Genomic DNA, 20,249 nt, shown 5'->3' on the forward strand with positions numbered 1-20,249 from the left:
ACATTTTGTATGAAGCGCTTCCGCGCTTCATACTTAAAATGTGCGCACGGTCAACGCTTTTACAACCCTATAAAGTTACAAAAAAAAGCATTCAATACTTATAATTACATTTTTACCTATAGGATCATGAAAACACGCCTTTTATCAAGTTTTTATTTCATTTACCTGTGCACTTTATTGTGGGACCTCGTGTCATCATGAATGAGAAGTTTTATTGAGTGATACAACTGCACCAGGATGTGCCGTTAGCCAATCAGAATAACGTATTGTAATGAAACATACATCTAATGTAATTATTTTCATAACGAATGCTCAAAACCAAACATTTAAAAAGAAATTCATCTAGAGTCTTCTTTGTGTGTTAGTTTCAATCACATAAAGATACTCAATGACAACAAAAAAGGTATATTCTAACAAAACTGTTGACATTATTTTATTAATCTGAATATTTTCCCCTCCAAAATATAGATTAATATAGTAAGATAATATGTTGAAGAAAAACACGTAACATTTGATTAAAACCATGCTTTTTTTTTTACAATAATCGTGATTATTAATTCCTAGTTCACTGTAAACTATTGGATCTGATTGGGAGGCTATTAATGAGTTTTAAGCAATGATCTACATGCTGGATGGCCACTAGAAATCGAATAAGTTTACCTCTTCCTGGTAATCGTCCTCAACATCACCCTGTATATATATATATTTTTAGTAGCAAGCTTTTGTATATAAGATGGAATTTAGTAATCATTTCAATTAAGAAAGAATTTAACCTAGTGTCATGATATCTATAACACATTTATTATAGTAGATGTAACTTTTAGATTTTTGTCAAACTCATTCTTAAAAACATAAAAGAACAAAAACAAGCACGAACCTTTATGTAAGAAACATTTATGGACGTACACTAATTCATATATTACTTAAAGATGATAATAGCAGATGTATTATTTTTGTTAAATATCTCATTGTTGACACATTCTTGTGATACGATCCTATTTAAATGTGAATACTATGGTATTGTACGTACCCCAAGTTCTATAAGGTTTGTTAGCATAACAATATTTTGTATCCTCAGCTGCCAAACCATCCTCCAAAAGTCATCTACCATTTCGTCTGTCGGACCTTTAAAACAAGAGGCCGAAGATACCAATCAGATAAAAGGTACCAGTCTTGTATTACAACTTCAGTTTCCGGTGCATGTCAAAACATGGAGGGAAACAAAATAGTGCATTTTTTTCTGAATTTTTTTTCTGAACCCAATTTTTTCTGTTTGATTATAGGTTTATGCTGAATTGAAACATATATATAGACTTTAAAAAAAATCTTGCACCTTTTAGGGATATCAATCCAGGAAAGTTTCACATTAGTACATACATGATATGAACATGAAATTTTTTTTCTATGTAGCATTTTTTATCTTCAAAATCAGCTGTTTTGCATGTAAGCCTATAGAGCAGTCAATTACAAGACTGCAACCTAAAATATACATCATGTGTCCTAGCTTTGGCTACAGGGATCCGAAAATGTTTCGTTGTACTTTATGTTTAAAAGAATTTTCGGGAACTTCTGGTTTTGTCTGAATAATATACGACTTCAACAATTTGAAGGCAGACATTTCATTAAATTTGTTATAATTACCATAACAGAACTTTAAACGAAGTGTTATCAAATAGTTATCAAAGGTACCAGGATTATAATTTAGTACGCCAGATGCGCGTTTCTTCTACATAAGACTCACCAGTGACGCTCCTATGAAAATATTTATAAAGCCAAACAAGTACAAAGTTGAAGAGCATTGAGGATCCAAAATTCCAAAAAGTTGTGCCAAATACGGCTAAGGTAATCTATGCCTGGGATAATAGTACTGCAACCAGAGTTCATTTTTTAAAACTTCAATGGTCCGGAAGAACACACACCTAAATTATATATCGATGGAAAGAGAACAACGTGTACAATAAGAAAAGTTGGGTCGTAAAAATCCAGAGTGGTCACAATTTTGTGAAATTGAGGTCAAAGGTCAGACCAAAAAATATCAATATTTCAAACACAAGAACAAAAAGGAGAAATATTCTGATATTTATTCAATAGAATGCTACAAAAACGATTCAACCATAAGCATATGCTATAAACGATGTTAAAACGACAAGTTTGACTAATTATATGAAGAGCTGCCATTACAAAATGGCGTTGATTTGGAACCTTCTGATTTTTTTCCATTCAAGACATAGCAAAAGAAGAAGTGGCCTTGACCTTTTCACATCCATAAACTTTCATATTGTGTATAGTATTTCACTATAGTATATTACAGAATTATTTTCTAAGGAAAAAACACCAGTTTATCAAATTATTTCAATATTTTTTCTATCTTTGAAAAAAACAATATTCAAGCGCTGAAACAGTGTTTTTAATTTTGCATCTTAAAGGTTGTGTATTTTGTGAAAATTAGTATCTAGTTATAGATAAATACATATTGTGCATTTGTAAAGTCTGGACAGAGAAGTAATAACACAAAATATACTATAGTCACCCGAGGCGAAATTGAGTGTAAAACAAAGTCAGTTTGGTGCATGAACATTTTTTTAGTGGATAATCCTGGTAAAAAAGTTAACTCATTGATTTTTTAAGGGAAGGATGAAAAATTATACAATGCAATGCCAATTTTCTAATGTTGTAATTCAAATTCAGTCATGATCCTTATATAACTTTTAAAAGCGACACACAATAGCTCAAGTATTCATAAAATATGGACATGAATCAATCTCTTAGTCATCATATGCGGATTCAGTACGCGTATTAGCATTACAAGACACTTCCCTTTTTTATAAGAACAAATTCGGCGCAGGACAGAGTTTGTTCAAAGCAAACACAGTTTTTTTTTAGTACAAATGCTATCTGGAGCGTAAATACCGTCATGATTTGGTCAAACTCGTCAGATATAGTCTTCCCTTTGCATAGGAAACACAAAAGAAATGTGAGTACAAAGTTTCGATCAATGTTCGTGACCCATATTCCCATATGCATATGCATGATGTATCTGCACTGCCAGTCCCAAATGTAAAGGGGCGAAATTGCTACAGAAACGATTGATTTTCTAATAGCCATACATTTACGAATTTTTGTTATCTTTAGGGACAATATACGGTTCAGAAGCGCCTTTGTGTTATTTTTCATCGATTAACTATCAAATGAACTTTTGAGCCTAGGCTCTGTGTTGAAGACCGGACCGTGACCTATAATGGTTTACTTTTATAAATTGTGACTTGGATGGTGTGTTGTATCATTGGCACTCATACCACATCTTCCTATATCTATTAACAAGCTATGCGGGCATCATTTCCATAGAAATACCAAAACGAGGACATAGCTCATAAGACCACTCAGTCTGGTGGCAGGATGAAGTAATTGTTCTTCTTTTAATGTATCCTTGATATTTTCAGACACACCATGGTGTAATTCTGAAAATCTTAATATAGACTTCAATTTTCCTGCAGCAGATATGGCATCCCCTAAATTGAGTTCAGAGCTAAACTCTATAATTCATATCCCTTGGCCCCACTGTGCCTGAATTGTAAGGTGTCACAATATCTAGTTAGTTCTGGAGTTTGGCCGTTTGGTAAGCATCAGAGACAATCTTGAGTAAAATTGATCGGTATATATAGAGGATGTGCTACATGCATGAGAAAGGCTTTTTCTTATGGAAAAACAAATCACATCACTAACAATCGTTATTAATGAACTGACAGCAAGTTCAAATTCTATTTTTTCAGTGACTGTTTTACTTAATTGCACAGGTGTTGACTCCAATAAGTACTTGGTTATGCATGGATAAATGATTACTCACATTAATAAGCACAACTTAAAAGACTGTTAACACGTTTAGAGGACTCAGTTTTGCGTAGTTTTCTGGGTTTTTTTAAAGGTTTTTCTTTTACACAAAAACCCTGTTTTCATATCCAAACTACAAGGAAGAAACTGAGCGCGAGATCGTATAAAAGTGTCAGGTTGTGAGGTTACATGTCGATCAGTTTGATCACATATATGGATTTCTGTTGTTTCTAATTTAAAGTTCCCCAAGGGTGACTGGGGAAACGAAATATGGTCACTTGGTCTTCCCCCGACCGGCAGTAAAACGAAGTTTGGCGTCCGTTTGGCTGTGCGGGATGTATCAAGTTCGCAATCACGTCCGGTCAGAATGGGGACGTTAAATCCGCTGCCTCGTGTAAAGGGAGTGTCACGTTCTTTGCACATTAAAAACCTTTGCATCAACTCTTTAAGGGGTCCGTAGGTGGCATGTTGCAATGAAAAATTTCTGTCCCAATCCAATATCCCATCATTTTCCAGTGGCAGTCTAAATTTTCCCGATCATCATCCCGAATGGCCTCTATTATGACAAAACGTACCTATTGTTTTTATTGTTAGCTTGTTCTCGTCCTGAACATGCATGACATATTTGCCACTGGACTTTAAGCAACCACCAATCAATCAATCAATTTAATTTAAAGACGCACCAATTTTGCCTTCTGGTGCAAGTCTCATAACATCACTGATGATTCGCCCACGGAAAGCAGAATATCAAGAGAAGTTGGTTTTAGCATTACCTTGTCACACACCAAATCTCTGCGAAACTTCAATAGTACTTTTCCCCCGACCACTTGCATGCATATTAATTGCTCTGAGGTTAAACATTGACATATAATGTATTTTCACACAATGTCAACTATAGTCATTATCCGGAAAAACCTCTTATCCGAAGGATTTGGTTAACTTTTATATAAAGTCAAAATTTTATTAACAAAAATATAACTTATTTACAGAAAATACACGAAAGAACTACTATATATATTCAAATCACTCAAAAATAAATTAACTTTTCCTACAAAATCTACATAATCACATCGAAACTATCAAATTGATTGTGAATGAAAAAATATATGGTGGAGCTGATTGACGGATAGGAAATTTCCGTAATTAAAAAAGGTACAAATGATGTTTTTATTTTTGAGTTTTTGACAAAATTGTTTGGAATTTGTCCAACAAAATTTGCATGCAGTATCGTAATAATATGTTGTGTCCTCTCAAATGTCAAATACTGTTTTTGAATCATATGTTTTCTCGTTTTCAAAGAAAAACGCGTTAAATTTCTATCTAAAAAACAGCCAACTTTAAGTTTGAAAGTTTTACTTGGAGATGGTATAATATTTATGTCTTCATCATTCCGATGATCTTTGATGATATGTGCATAGAAAATATTTACGAAAATAGCGGGAAATTTAACTAAAAAATATATTTTTGGATTTTAAGGTAACTACCCAAAACCGTAAATTGAGGGGTACCCCCATTAAAGGAATAAAATACAAAAATGTGACCATAGAAACTTTTTACGACCCGACGGAAATTAAAATATAGATATTATTCTATCATTTAAAACAATTTGCAGCCGTGTGTTATTCCGGACCATTAAACTCGTTAAATAAGCGTCTTTTTCGATGTCAGTTGCAGTACTATAAGAAAATCCTTAGTTTTTTGAAAAAATCAAAGTTTTGTAAACGGAAAATTTATAAAAATGACCACATTATTGATATTCATGTCAACACCGAAGTGATCCTTGCATTTTAATCAACTTGAGATAATACTAACAGTGCATTAAAAACTCAAAGGTCAAAGTGCAACGGACAACACAACAACAAGCATAAGACTGAGGAACATCAACCCATGATAAAATGTTAATGGCCTCAGGTGCTCCGTTAGAGTAAACCGTTTGTTCAAAACAGGTTTGGCAATCGGAAAAAAGAGAGTGTATTCAGTTTTCCTATATGTCATTGTGCATTTTGTTCGTGTTGTTTATTCTTAAGTTTTCTATCTTATATCATGTGTGCTGTTGTTTGTTTGTCTTTTTCACTTTTAGCCATGGCATTGTCAGTTTGTTTTCGATTTATGAGTTTGACTGTCCATTTGGTATCTTTCGTCGCTCTTTTAAGTAAATCAACGTATGGTTCCCTATTAAATGTTATCACATTTTCTTTGTTAGAACATTAAAGTTTCATGAGTTTCTAAAATTCTTACACAGGAATAATGACTAAGTAACATGAGGAGATACTATATTTCAAAAATATCAAAAAGAACAATATCGATTCTGTGTAAAACAATACTGTAACATACCTTGACATGCAATATAAGCTCTTGGGTCCTGATAACCCTGTATGAAATATGAACATGTTTTATATTTATATTTAGATAAATTTCTTTATCTTAAATAATACCTATGAGTATAAATAGCAATAAAGATGTTCATATAGGTAAAGAGGGGAACAAAAGTATTAGTTTTGTCGTTTTGTTTAGGAACTTGACACAATAGCAAAGACGTATAACGAATCTACTGTGAGAAATTTACAAATGACAATACTGACTAAAATTCATTTATCGTATCAAAGCAACTCTGCCTGAAATAGTATATGAATCTTAAGGTATACTACATCAACATGGCGAGGTTAATGAATGGGGTTTGTGTTGTTAATTATTTTAAATCAGTATAAAAACTCAAAGAGGTATTTCTTGCTATGTCAATTATTTCCTCCTAAGATTGATAATAGCTTATTATGGATTAAACAAAGATATAATGTCCCTGCTATATACTGCAGGGCAGTACTATGTTAATTCAAGCAATTTTACCAAACACCAACCAGTGATGACCTTTGCTTAATGAAATGGTAGCAACATCCATATATTACAACTGGAATAATAATTGGAAGAAACATTCTTTTTATGAAAAGTTTTGTGTGTTAATTATATATTATTTCCAATTGACTGCCTTGCGAAATACTTACATCAAAATATGACGCATTGATATAATCAGAGTTATCAACCGTTGTATAACTACTTCCATCTTCAGAATCAATAACTTCTGGTTGTAAAACTACCCTGGAATGGTCATCTGAAAAATTATAAAAAAGTATCAATATTATTTTTTTTAGGAACTCAGCAAAAACATCAATCAACATTTTAATTTCATTTCAAGTATGTTAAGAAACACGGTTCATGTTCCCTCAGATAAAGAAGACTTAAGTTGATTTAGGTTATTTTTATGAACCCTTTTGTAGATAAATATTTTCCGAATTATAACACCACTTGTCTTTAAAATTTCACATGAATCGTTCCTGATGAAGGTAAAATCAGAAAAGCACTTCCGTCGCATAGAAATTTATAAAGTTTTTTTCTTGATATATCTTGACAATTTTTTTAACATTGTTGAGATTACATTGTTTTACGTCTAAATACATGAATTACATAAACTAAAACATTATCATTACATTACTGTGCAGCTGTATGGTAAAATTGGTTTGTGGATGAAAAAAGTTACTTATAATGTTTCTTTGAAATATTTTCCACAAATTATGCTTCTTCAATTGCCTTGCAGTGGTCAATTGAAATTGACTAAGTGCCTCTCAACTTACCACCATAGTTTATGGTTACTATTAGTGTTTTATTTGTTACATTTTTCACTATTTATTTTATTAAGTCGACTTACAGGCATAAATATTTTTGTAGCGGTTCTTCCGTTTGTTGCCAGGTCTTAAAGCTACGTCATATTGATGTTTTAGTCCATGTGGTAAACCCTAAAAATACAAAGTAAGCAAATAATTTCATGTGAAAATTTCATTTGTTTCATCTTCTCATTTGATATTTTTTTTGCATGGTAAAACGTGTAATTAGTATAAATTGGATCAACAAACGTTATCCAACATTTGTTTCATTATTGCAACTTTCGATAATATCTTGGAACATCAGCATGGCAATGGGAATTGACTTTGGTTGAAACTCATTTTAAAATTGAGAATGGAAATGGGGACTGTGTCAAAACGACAACAACCCGACCATAGAGCAGACACCAGCCGAAGGCCACCAATGGGTCTTAAATATAGAGAGAAACTCCCGCACCCGGAGGCGTCCCTCAGCTGGCCACTAAACATTTATGCATACAGTGATAATGGACGTTATACTTAACTCCGAATTATACACAAGAAATTAAAATCAAAAATCTTTTTGTTTACCATGAACCCTTTAGGCTAATCTATTTACACCATTTTTTGTTTGAAAATTCTGTATTTCGTACAAGCTGTCCACAAAAAAGCGGTACCCTGTTTTTATTTACCATCAATAGATACTTAGCACTACTGATAGACTATCATGCTCATTTTGTCGAAATTGTTTGAACTATATTGCTTTCCCTGCTTATTTACTGTTGTGACTGTGCTCATGCAAACTAAGATTGTAACTTGATCTGTTGGAGCTTTCGGAAAGCACCCTTAGAGTTTTGCTGCCCTTAAACTATTTATTTATTTACTCAATTTACCCTTGAAAAAGATTACCTGATAAACATAATCCAGAATCATATACTAATATATGTATATTTCATTAGAGTTATCCGTAAATGTTTGAAATGCACTTTTCATATTGATAGCTTATAATTAAATATTTAGCTAAAATAAAAAAATATAAAATTAAAAGAGGGGCGAACGAACCACAGAGATATTCAATCTCCTAGATCGAACATAAACTGACAATGATATGGCTTTAAAAGAAACAGACAAACAGACAAATTATAGTACAAACGACACAACATACAAAACTAAAGACTTTGCACCACGCACACGACACAAACTTGTGGTGATCTCAGCTGCTCCACATGTGAAACCCGTCGTCTTGCTCATGTTATTACAGATAAAAAATCTATTGCAAAAAAAATCTCAGGTGCTCCGGAAGGGTAAGCAGATCCTGCTCCACATATGACACCCGTGGTGTTGCTCGTGTTATTACATATAAAAGTTGCAAACTTACATCGTACTCAGACTCGAATGCGTTGTCCTTATGCAGCATGTACTCTACATATTGGGGGAGCATCTCTACCTGAATGCCTTCTCGTCCGTCAAAGTCACTGAAATGCACTGTTAAAGGTGGTGGAGGAAGTCCTTCTGTCGTGAAGGAAATTGAATTTATGTCTGCAACAGTTTGTTCAGGTGGTGGTGGCGGGAAATCGTAATAATCCGTATGTGCGTCTGCCTCTCCACCACGTGGTTTAAGGGTTCCATTTTGTTTTGAAGTATCATAGCGTATAGTATTACGCATCACCCAATCGTCTTTCTTGATTTCATCATAACCAAACTGGTGATTGTCTATTCCTATATTTCAAACCATAACAAATTTAATGAATGATATGTCATCTTTTGTTTAAATAAAAATTAAGAAACTATTAGGAAATCGATGTTTATACTCCCAAAGGCAAATTCGACCTTTAATGAATTTCAATACGATCTTAAAATAATTTTGGCTACGAACTTTTATACGTATGCAAACATACCGGTCTTTGAAATATTTTTTTTAGCAGACGCAATCAATGGTTGTATGAAGTATATATATAAGAAAAACTCTTCACAAGAGACAAAAATGACACAGGAATTAACAACTATAGATCACCGTACGGCCTTCAACAATGAACAAAGCCCATACCGCATAGTCATATATTAAAAGCCCATAAATGACAAGGTAAAGCAATTCTAACGAGAAAACTAACGGCCTTATTTATATTAAAAAAAATGAACGAATAACAAATATGTAACACATAAACAAACGACAACTACTGAATTACAGGCTCCTGACTCGGGACAGGCACATACATACATAATGTGGCGGGGTGTTCCTTTAATGTATTTCTATAACTTCGATTGTTTTTTTTTTCTTTTCTATATTTATATAATTCACTAGCTATACAAATCTTTGTAGTTTAGTTTCTAGCGCATTAAATGGTCTTTTATAGTTTTGGCAAGGAAATTGTTATGGAGCCTCATAACTTTCGGTTACCGATAAAATTCAAAGTTTACTTTGGCTATTTATCTATGTCCTTTTCATAGCTTTAACATTGTTTCGATTCTTATACATGGTTGTATTCTAAATTTTCAGCATTGCGTAGACATAATGGATGCATGCAATTTATAAGGTTTTGATATTATTTTATACTTTCAACTGGAGTTGATGTAGCATAGCAAATTTCGAGCAACATGAGCAACAGGTCCAATTTAGTTTAATCTCGAAATTATTTAGGTAAATGTGAATTCGAACAATCGGGAAAAAACGTAAACCTTCCTATATAAGAAACTATTAACATCAATTGTTTCAATATTCAACAAAATGTTAAATTATGACTGACCTTCCAAAGATTCATCTGAATGAGGTGTTAAGACATCATCACTACCGTTTTTTCTATCATGTCTGTCCCTGAAACCAAAATATCATTTTTTTTAGCAACATGCAGTCATTACGTCATGGTTTTGTAAACCGATAAAAGGAACTGTGAGGTCAAATTAGGGCTAGTCCTATTTGTGGATAACGATGTTTAGTAACAAAAAGAAAAAAGTCAAAGTCAGAGGCAATGCACATTAATTACAAAGGAGTAGGTCCAGTAAGACCCTTTTTTGGCCCCAAAATATAGCAGTTTTACAAAATTGTTAAAATGTAAACTTTTAGTTATTTATTGGACAGTAGAATGCTTCTGCTACATAAATATGGGCTGTTTTTGACAATACAATGCACATATATCGGGTACTAGCACCATTAAGTCATGCTAAATTACTGAAATCTTCACAATTCTAGCATTTTAGTTAAATTTTAGACGGTTTTCGTATGAAACGAAAGTGGCCGCATTCGTGTTCATCCTTAATATTGAAATGTAAGTTGTATTTTATGATAATACATAACATATATAAAGGTTGAGGATGAACACTCATTTTTCATTTTTGACAAAAACCATCTGAAAAGTGACATTTTTCGGTATATTTGGTAGATTTTTCATATTTGAGCTTGAATCGGGTCGTTTTTAATGACTAAATCAGTTAAAATCTTTCACATAAACTAATTGATTCAAATGAAATAGACACTTAAGTGTTTAAAAAGTGGTCAAAATCTTTCGTAGGATGAACCTGAAATTTGAGGCCAAAATCGGTCCTTACCGGACCTACTCCTTTACTAGATAGTGCATCAATTAGATATATAAAAAATGAATTTTATTGTTTTAATGGATGGTAATCTTTTCATTAGTAGTAACAATGAAAGAAAGAAGATGTGTTTGAATGTCAATGAGGCAACTCTGCACCAGAGACAAAATGACTTTTGCAAATAAATGTCACCATTCAACAGTGAGCAGGATAAATTCCACAAAAAAAAACAATATAAAAAAGAAGATGTGGTATGATTGCCAATGAGACAACTGTCCACAAGAGACCAAGATGAAACAGACATTAACAACTATAGGTCGCCGTACGGCCTTCAACAATGAGCAAAGCCCATAACGCATAGTCAGCTATAAAAGGCCCCAATATGACATGTAAAACAATTCAAACGAGAAAACTAACGGCCTTATTTATATAAAAAAAAATGAACGAAAAACAAATATGTAACACATAAACAAACGACAACCACTGAATTACAGGCTCCTGACTTGGGACAGGCACATTCATAAATAATGTTGCGGGGTTAAACATGTTAGCGGGATCCCAACCCTCCCCTTACCTGGAATAGTGGTTTAACAGTACAACATAAGAACGAACTATAAAAATCAGTTGAAAACGGCTTAACTCATCAGATGCACAAAAAATACAAGTGGACGTGGCCGGGTACTTGTAAATCCCGACAACAAAAAGACAATAATTGACCACGAAATGACAATTATAAGTAACTTACACGAAAAAACTAACGGCCTGGTTTATGTTAAAATCAATACGCGAAAAACAAATATGATAATCCGCTAAAACGATAACCACTGAATAAAGTGACAGGCACATGTACAGATCACCTACATTTAATTAAGTTTCGTGCTATAGGTATTTGTATCATAGTTTTTAATTCTTTTGATTTTACGAATGTGATGGCGTTTGATCGAGAGCAGGGATACCAGGCTGATGATTTTATACATCAGTTTTGGAAGTTTAAAAACAAAACAAAAACTATCCAATAAAGTATCATCCAAGATACATGTACCAAGATTAAAATAAATGTTGTATGATAGACGCACTTAACCTGTACTATCCTGACCAGTAGCACTCGAGGAAAAAAAAATAAAAGGACATAAAAAGATCGAAAAGGAGCATTGAGTATCTTAGTTTCGAACACACACGTCGCTTTGCATGTTAAATCTTCTTTATGTGTTGATGAAGTTGATTATTGTATTTATCCGCAACGTAAATGGTCATTCAACTTTTACATACTATAATGGTTGTGTATTTTCCAAAATATGTTAATCCTTGTTCAATGTTAAATAGTTGAAATTGTTCCAAATGTGATAGTTTATAGTATTCCTTATAAACTTATGAACTTTTGATCTTTTCTTATTTTACTGTTTTAAGCACACCTTTTATATGTGCCAAAGTTTTACTTATGAAAAACACAAAAATACATTTTGATATAAAAATAAGATGACGTGAAATGACAACAATGAAACAAGTAAAAATGTGAATTTTCCATGTTAAATATTTTGAAAGTTTTCCAACAGTGAAAGTTTAAGTCTGCCTTTTTTAAGTGTTGAACTTTTGATCCTCTGTTATTTAATTGTTTTATACCGTCCTCTTAAGGAGGTAGACCTAGGTTAATGGAGATAACTCATAAAATCATCAGTATGTTTGTGTCAACCACTTTCATAAATATATTCTAAGCTTCTAGGTAACATAGATTATTTCCACTCTGTTTCAGGTAAATGCTTAAAAAACATTGATGAAACTTGACTTTTACAAACGCATTACTGATTTATTGAGTTATCTCCCTGAACCAAGGTCTACCCCCTTAATATCTGTACCGAAGTATTATTTATCAAAAATGCAAAAATCTATTATGATAAAAAATATGGAAATGAGGTACGATTATAAAGAATATAATAAGGCAACAAAATATGCCTTTTTAATATAAAATATTTTTTATGTTTTCAAAACTAATAGTTTATACTGTCCTTGTAAACTCATGATCTTTTCATTCTCTGTAATTTAACTGTTCTTATACCGTCCGTTTAATATTTTTGTCAAAGGTTTATGTCACAAAAATACAAAAACGTACTTTGATATAAAAAAGTACATACGGTATGAATACAAATCAGATAATTATTCAACAAAAGATAAAGGACACATATATTAATAATGTCAGGTTACAGTTAAATCAAAACCGTGCAATACGCTATAAAAAGCATTTAGATATGGAAATATTAAACATTTAAAAAGTAGAAACAAGCGGCATTATATGTTCTTTTAAGTGAAAATCAAAGAAATTTCTATCTTCGAAAACATGTTGTGACTTTTATAAATGCCCTGTACCAAGTCAGGGAAATGGCCATTGTTATATTATAGTTCGTTTCTCTGTGTGTTACATTTTAATGTTGTGTTTCTGTTGTGTCGTAGTTCTCTTATATATGATGAGTTTCCCTTAGTTTTTAGTTTGTAACTCGAATTAGTTTTTTCTCTATCGATTTATGAATTTCGATCAACGGTATACTTCTGTTGCCTTTATTTATACACAATTGTACGTTTACTTATTATTCCAAATGATTTTACGTCTAAGCTTATTTGACTGTTTATCAAATGTTGAATTATTGGAATAAATCTAGACAAAGAGTTCTCAGTCATATTTGGCAATTTTTTTTTAAGTTTTCGTTTTTAATTCTCTTACTCTGTATTCGATTTTGTCCTTAATTAATATGATTTGATTCGAATACCACTGGTAAGTCTAACACATTTTGACGTACACAAAAAATAACCTGGTATCTTTGATGAATATTATGTAGACATTAAGCGCGTCCTGCGTACAAAATATTAAGCCTGGTACCATTGACGAGTCTCATGAGGACATATAGTCTTTTGGACTCAACAAGGATCCTGTTCTCTCTGATGATTATGTACTCACTTGTTTCTAAGACAGTGGCAACATACAATAATCATGATGATCAACAATACTACAGCGCCACCTATCGTTGCACCAATTACAATGGCTATATCTACTTCAGTATCATCTTCAATGGTTGTACCTAGGTTAAAATGTCAGTATAAAAATGAAATAATGATAATATATTAAAAAATAAGCATGAATATTTACCAAATAATTGATTATTGCTAAACGTTGTTCTACTGAAAACAAAAATCCAAAATACAAGTTTTTGTAATTAAGTGAATATTATACACATTAGATTTGCTTCCAAGGAAACTGAATAACATTTTCCATTTTTTTTTAATTTAATATAACATAACACATTTGTTATTAAAGATGTATTTTCTTAACGAAAGAACGATTTGCCTTACATGATAATGAATGTAAAACATCTTTATTTAATCAACAAATAATGATAGAAAGAAAAATATTATCGCAAACCAGAAGAATGGAGTTCGGAATAGATATAAATGGGAGGTCAGAGTCGATCTACGTTATTTGCAAAGATCAATAAATACTGTCCGACACTAGTAAAGCACCACATTGACCTTTACTTTTAAGACTTCGTCAAAAGTTGAGATACCGCTAATACATCTTCAAATAATCACGTGTGCCCAACTTTCTTAAATGTAAGGAAAATCGAGACTAGAAAGCACTTACGCTTTGATCTGAATTTTCAACTTAGCTAAATGTTGGTTATATTTTTCGTCTTTAAAAATAACATATTTATATATTCGGAAATGGAAAATATTAAGCAATTACGATAATAACTAATACATATTTAATTGCTTAACTTAAATAATGTCTGCGTTTAAAAAAAATATAAAAAACTTCAATTACAATAAAGTATCGACTGATGATGTTGGAATATACCAAAATAGTAATCAAAATTTTACCAAATATCGGTTTTGCTTTTAAATCAAAAAGAAAATTAAGGTGGATAAATTTAACTTATTTTGGAACTATATAGTCTATTTGGATTCCGAAATCTCATCATACTTTGAAAGTCGAATATTCATATAAATGAAACGTGTCTAAGAAGATTTTAACCTAACAACTGAGACGTTTTAAATAAAACAATGGTGGTGGGTACTTGTGTCTCGTTGTACAGTATAAATTCTTTTGCAACAAACATTGGTCATGATGCTTAAGACGTGGAAGCAAGATACATATTTCTCTTAAATTGAAGATGCAGCTTTTTTTTCTATATCTTGAATTTACCAGACAATTAATACTGTACATTTTTTTAACCATTGATGAGTTTTATTTCTATCTACTTTCATTTGTGAATTTATTACGAGATGTAAGGAACGGTATCAATTTGTTTGCATAAACATATTTTCGGCAGTACTTCTGATGTTCTAATTGGTATCAACATCATTGTAACCAGCACTATCTATAATAGTTTTAATTAATCCAGAATGTAGATGATAAACTTTCAGTTCATAAATAACTTGTTTTGCTCTTTAGTTTTCTATGCTGTATTTTGTACTCCTTTGCCTTTTGGTCGTTTTATCAATGGTGTTGCTTGTTTGTACATGTTTTGTTTGGTATATATCCCTTTTGTATTTTTCGTCTCTCTTCAACTGAGTGTGGCCTTTTTTTATATACAAATAAGGCTTCTTAATTTCAAATATGTAGCCTACACAATAAACAATTTATGGATACTGAACGAACTGCGATTGGTATCATAAGTTATATTGATAAAACTGAAAGTGGCTGTATCACTCTCTCATCAGTAACTGTACTGTATAAGCTTAATAAAAATATCTGCATCTTCAATTTTAAAAGGCATAGAACTGCAGTAATAAGGTGTGCACATTAAAAGCAGGTGAAATTAATAAGAATAAGAGTTTCATTCAAAGGCATTTGTATCCCTAGTAGAAAATTATGATAATTATGAAAAAATCAGATTATTTAAAATACAATTTAAATACCATAAAGAAACAACGCTGATTCGATATATAATCAAATACCAAGATAAAAGCCCCAAATAAAAATCAACAATTATACATAAGGTACTTAGAATCTCAAACAACAACATAAAACATTTTCATCATTCATAAAATAAATACACAAATATTTGCAACATAAAAAATGTAACTAAGGATTATGAAAGATAAGAACAGACTGTGACGAAGATTGGTTTACTTCAAAACAAAATAAACACATTGTTAAAAATATTTCATTTATTTACGATCTTTATATTCACTTTTTTCCATTCGTTTGAATGTGTTTTAGCTTTTGATTTTGCCATTTGAATTGGGACTTTCCGTTTTGAATTTTCCTTGTATTGTGGTATTTTTATTATTTTGAATGTTTATTGAAATACTACTCTTTTGAAACATTTATATCTCTGACATTTATAGCCTCACGTGTCCTATATTATATGAAACGTCCAGTACGTCTGAATAAATACCTTTTAGTATAGTTATTATAATGTACCCTTCATAAAACTTAGCTATATTTATATCCACATATTGAGCTAATCTACATATATACGATACATATTTGTTGTTAATATCTAAAGTACACTGTTAATTGGTTATATACTATACACCAAGTGCCTGTGCGGGGATTATATTTGTTAATTGGTGTTAATGTCAAACCTTGACAATCACTTCCAGCACAAACGCCAACACAACTTCCGGTCACCTGATCACAAACACTACCAGAGCATGAAACTGGACAGGCGTACTTACATTTTTGTCCAAACCAACCAGGTTTGCACCCAGATGTACAGAACCCTGTTTTCTGATCACACATATTGTTTAGACAATTCGTATTACATGATTCAGTGCATGAAAATCCATATAGGCCATTCTCACATCCATAAGAACAATTGTTTGCTGAATAAATGCATTTTTTATTTTTACATCCGGGATAGCAGCTTTGGGTACAGGAATTTCCAAAGTATCCATCATCGCATCCAAACAAACAATTTCCATTTCCATGGTTGCAATTTCCTCTAGAAGTTCCAGCACAATTTGTACAACTATTTTCACAGTATTCGCCATATTTATCAACAACACATTGCTGAGAACATTTACCGGAATCTATATCGCATTCATTGTTGAAACAAGTCTGTGAACACTCATTTGTGCATGATTGACCATACCACCCATTTGCACAACCGCCATTACAGATTCCAGTTAATTTATTACAAACTACATTTCCAACTGTTGAGGACATCGAGCAATGGCTACTACACGGACTTTGACAAGTTTGCCCATAATACCCAGGTTGACATGTAGAACAAGTTCCAAATAATCTTTCACAATCTGTGCAAGTGTTTACACAAGGTGTTTTACATTGAGTGCCATAAAAACCAGACGTGCAGTTATATGTGCATTCACCACTATCCCTATCACACAAATTGCCAAAACAATTTCCACTACATCGTAAATTACACGTCGCACCGTACCACCCCGTTACACAGTTACCTGAACATCGCCCAGTTAGACGTTCACAGGAAGTAGTTATGCAATGAATGTTATTGTTACAAGGTATATCACAGTATGTTCCATACCATCCGTCTTTACAACTGTTAAGGCAATATCCGTCAATACCGTCACAAATTATCTGTCCAGAAGGAGAGAGACCACAATTTGTATTACAATTGCTTTGGCAGTTCAGTCCATATTTTCCAGGAGCACAGCCTTCACAAGTTCCAGTTGTTTGATTGCATAAGGTACAAGCAGAACAGGAATTATCACAAAGCTGTCCAAATTTTCCAGGTGCACACCCTTCAGAACATAATCCCGTTGTCTGATTGCATCGAGAAAACTTGCAGTTATTACTGCACGTGTTTGAACAAGTATTCCCATAATAACCCTGTTTGCAAATACTGCATTTCCCCGTTTGTTTATCACAAGAACTACTAAGGCAACCCATGCTACAAGTCGTATTACAATTGTTTCCATAGAAACCATCAATACACTTACCTATACAGACAGCAGTCGTTTGATCACATCCTGAATTATCACATCCGGTACAAATTTTCTCACAAGAATCACCATAGTAACCAGCTTTGCATCCTCCAATACATCTACCGGATGATCTATCACATGATGTACCTTTACAGTTACTGCTGCATGATAGCTCACATCTCGTTCCGAATTTCATGTTTGGACAATTTCCACTGCACGTTCCATCGGCCTTATTACATTGATTTGTTGAACATGACGACGGACATGTCCTACTGCAATGACTACCATAATATCCGGCAACACAATCTGACGTGCATGCTCCGCCCACTTTTATGCAAGTTCTGGGTGAACAGTTTGCTGAACAATCTAAATCACAGTAATCACCATATTTGCCAGAGAGGCAATTCCCCGAACATGCTCCAGTTGTTGGGTTACAACTATTACCGTCACAGTTTGACCCGCAAGGAAGTTGGCAAAATTCCCCATAGAACCCCTGTTTGCACCCAGAGAAACACTTGCTATCTACTTGACTACATTTATTATTTAAGCAATTGGAGTTACAGGGTTGTAAGCAATCGTTACCATGATATCCATCTACACAACCGGCGTCACACAAGCCAGTATTACGATTACATGTAGTTAAGCAATTAGGACATTGCAAGTCACATTTCTGACCGTAACGTTTGCTATTACAGCCGCTACTACATATGCCATTGTTATCACACTCACCTTTATTGCAGTTTGCGGTACAATTATCTTTGCATGTGTTACCATACCAACCCGTTTTACATCCACCCGTGCATGTTCCTGATATTGTATCGCAAGAATTTAAGGTCGCACAATTATCGCTACATTTAACGCACTTTCCGGAATCGAGATACCAACCAGTTTGACAGCGCTCACAAACGGTTGGTTGATTTGCAACACAAGATTCGCAGTTTGCCAATGAACAGGTAAACGAATCGCAGCGTGGTCCACTCCATCCTGCGGAACAACCAAATCGACAGTTTCCAGTGTCTGGAAAACACTTAGCTATATTGGTGTTATTTGATTTACAACCTGTACTGCAGGTTTTGCAGTTACCATTGATTCCTTCATAATAATATTCTGGTTGGCATTCAGTACATACGGTTATACCAATTGATATTAATGCTTGACATTTCGTACAGAAAGTATCATTTGTCACTACCGAACAAGTTTTGTCACAACTGGGACCATAAAATCCATCTATACACCCATTTAAACATTTCCGATTGCTTTGATCACATTTTGGTAGCCCGCCATTACAGTTTACACAATACGATGGAAAACACGTAGATGTTTGTTGGTCACAACCAAATTGGCAAGTAATAGGACACGTTGAACTACAATCACTTCCATAATATCCCTTTGTACAACCTGACGTACATTGGCCAGAAGTTCTGTCACATTCAAAGTTTATGCATCTTATTGAACAAGACCTGTCGCAATAATTGCCCCATAGTGTTTTAGGACAACTAGTACAATATCCTAGCTGTCTTGCACATCCACATGCTAGTCCAGACAGGACACATTGGTCGCTGAGTGAACAGTTCTGGTTACATGCCTTGTTACAGACGTCACCGAAATAGTTCTTTGCGCAGCCGTAACAATTTCCATGCAATTGTTCACATCCGCAATTGCCGTCATTACTGGTACATTCGTTTCCATAATAACAGGTGGTAGAACAGTTGTACTGACAACTTCCGCCCCATTTACCAAAATTACAGTTAGCTACAATTATACAGAAAGTAGTTTAGTGGTTATGAATAAATTGTCAATTACCTCGAAAATGTTTATTTATAGATAGAGGGTGAATGTAAATGTGTCTTGCTGTTATTTTGTTCATACTATCTTACACGAACTTGTGTACTAATCATAGATACAAGGATTGTCATTGTTGTATGCCAGACACGCTAGTCGTCTACTAAACACTCACCATTGACACTAGTAATCTTATGAGGTTTCTTCTTATAGATCTCTTAGAATATTGGTAATTTCAAAAGCTTTAAACGTTCTATTTCTATAATTTATTGTAATTGACTTTTCACATTACCGACTTTTGACTCTGAAGTTTATACTTTTCGATAGGTTATCTTCTCTGTGGTAGGACATCCTTATGATACTCGGTCAAATCTGAGCGCAAAGTAAAGAAGTAAAATCAGGCTTACAATTGGAACAATTTATTGGGGAGATGTACTGTTTTATGTTTTTTTATTTGCCACAACAACATAGGAAAACAATACCCCCTCTGCTAAATTGCACCTATTATATGTTTGATTTTACTTCTTATAGTTGCGCTTACTGTTGCTCATACTTGACCGAGTGCCAGAATGTCCCGTTACA

At 33.1% G+C, this 20,249-nt stretch overlaps 1 protein-coding gene across 21 annotated transcripts in view; it reads right to left on the reverse strand.

Annotated features, from left to right (window-relative positions):
- LOC139495223 (receptor-type tyrosine-protein phosphatase epsilon-like) overlaps nt 1-20,249 on the reverse strand; it is a 61,182-nt gene that overhangs the window by 19,907 nt on the left and 21,026 nt on the right. For 7 of the 21 annotated variants that reach the window (XM_071283453.1, XM_071283454.1, XM_071283452.1 and 4 more), the window contains exons 2-9: nt 16,566-19,637; nt 13,936-14,056; nt 10,205-10,272; nt 8,839-9,179; nt 7,529-7,616; nt 6,828-6,934; nt 6,163-6,199; nt 1,031-1,125 (exon numbers count right to left, since the gene is read on the reverse strand). In XM_071283453.1, coding sequence (XP_071139554.1) covers nt 1,031-1,125; nt 6,163-6,199; nt 6,828-6,934; nt 7,529-7,616; nt 8,839-9,179; nt 10,205-10,272; nt 13,936-14,056; nt 16,566-19,637 — 3,929 coding nt within the window. The remainder of the gene's footprint in view (nt 1-1,030; nt 1,126-6,162; nt 6,200-6,827; nt 6,935-7,528; nt 7,617-8,838; nt 9,180-10,204; nt 10,273-13,935; nt 14,057-16,565; nt 19,638-20,249) is intronic. The other 14 variants (XM_071283468.1, XM_071283469.1, XM_071283467.1 and 11 more) reach the window with 4 other exon arrangements.

The sequence above is a fragment of the Mytilus edulis genome, chromosome 11 (assembly GCF_963676685.1).
Source record: "Mytilus edulis chromosome 11, xbMytEdul2.2, whole genome shotgun sequence".
Classification (NCBI taxonomy): Eukaryota; Metazoa; Mollusca; class Bivalvia; order Mytilida; family Mytilidae; genus Mytilus; species Mytilus edulis.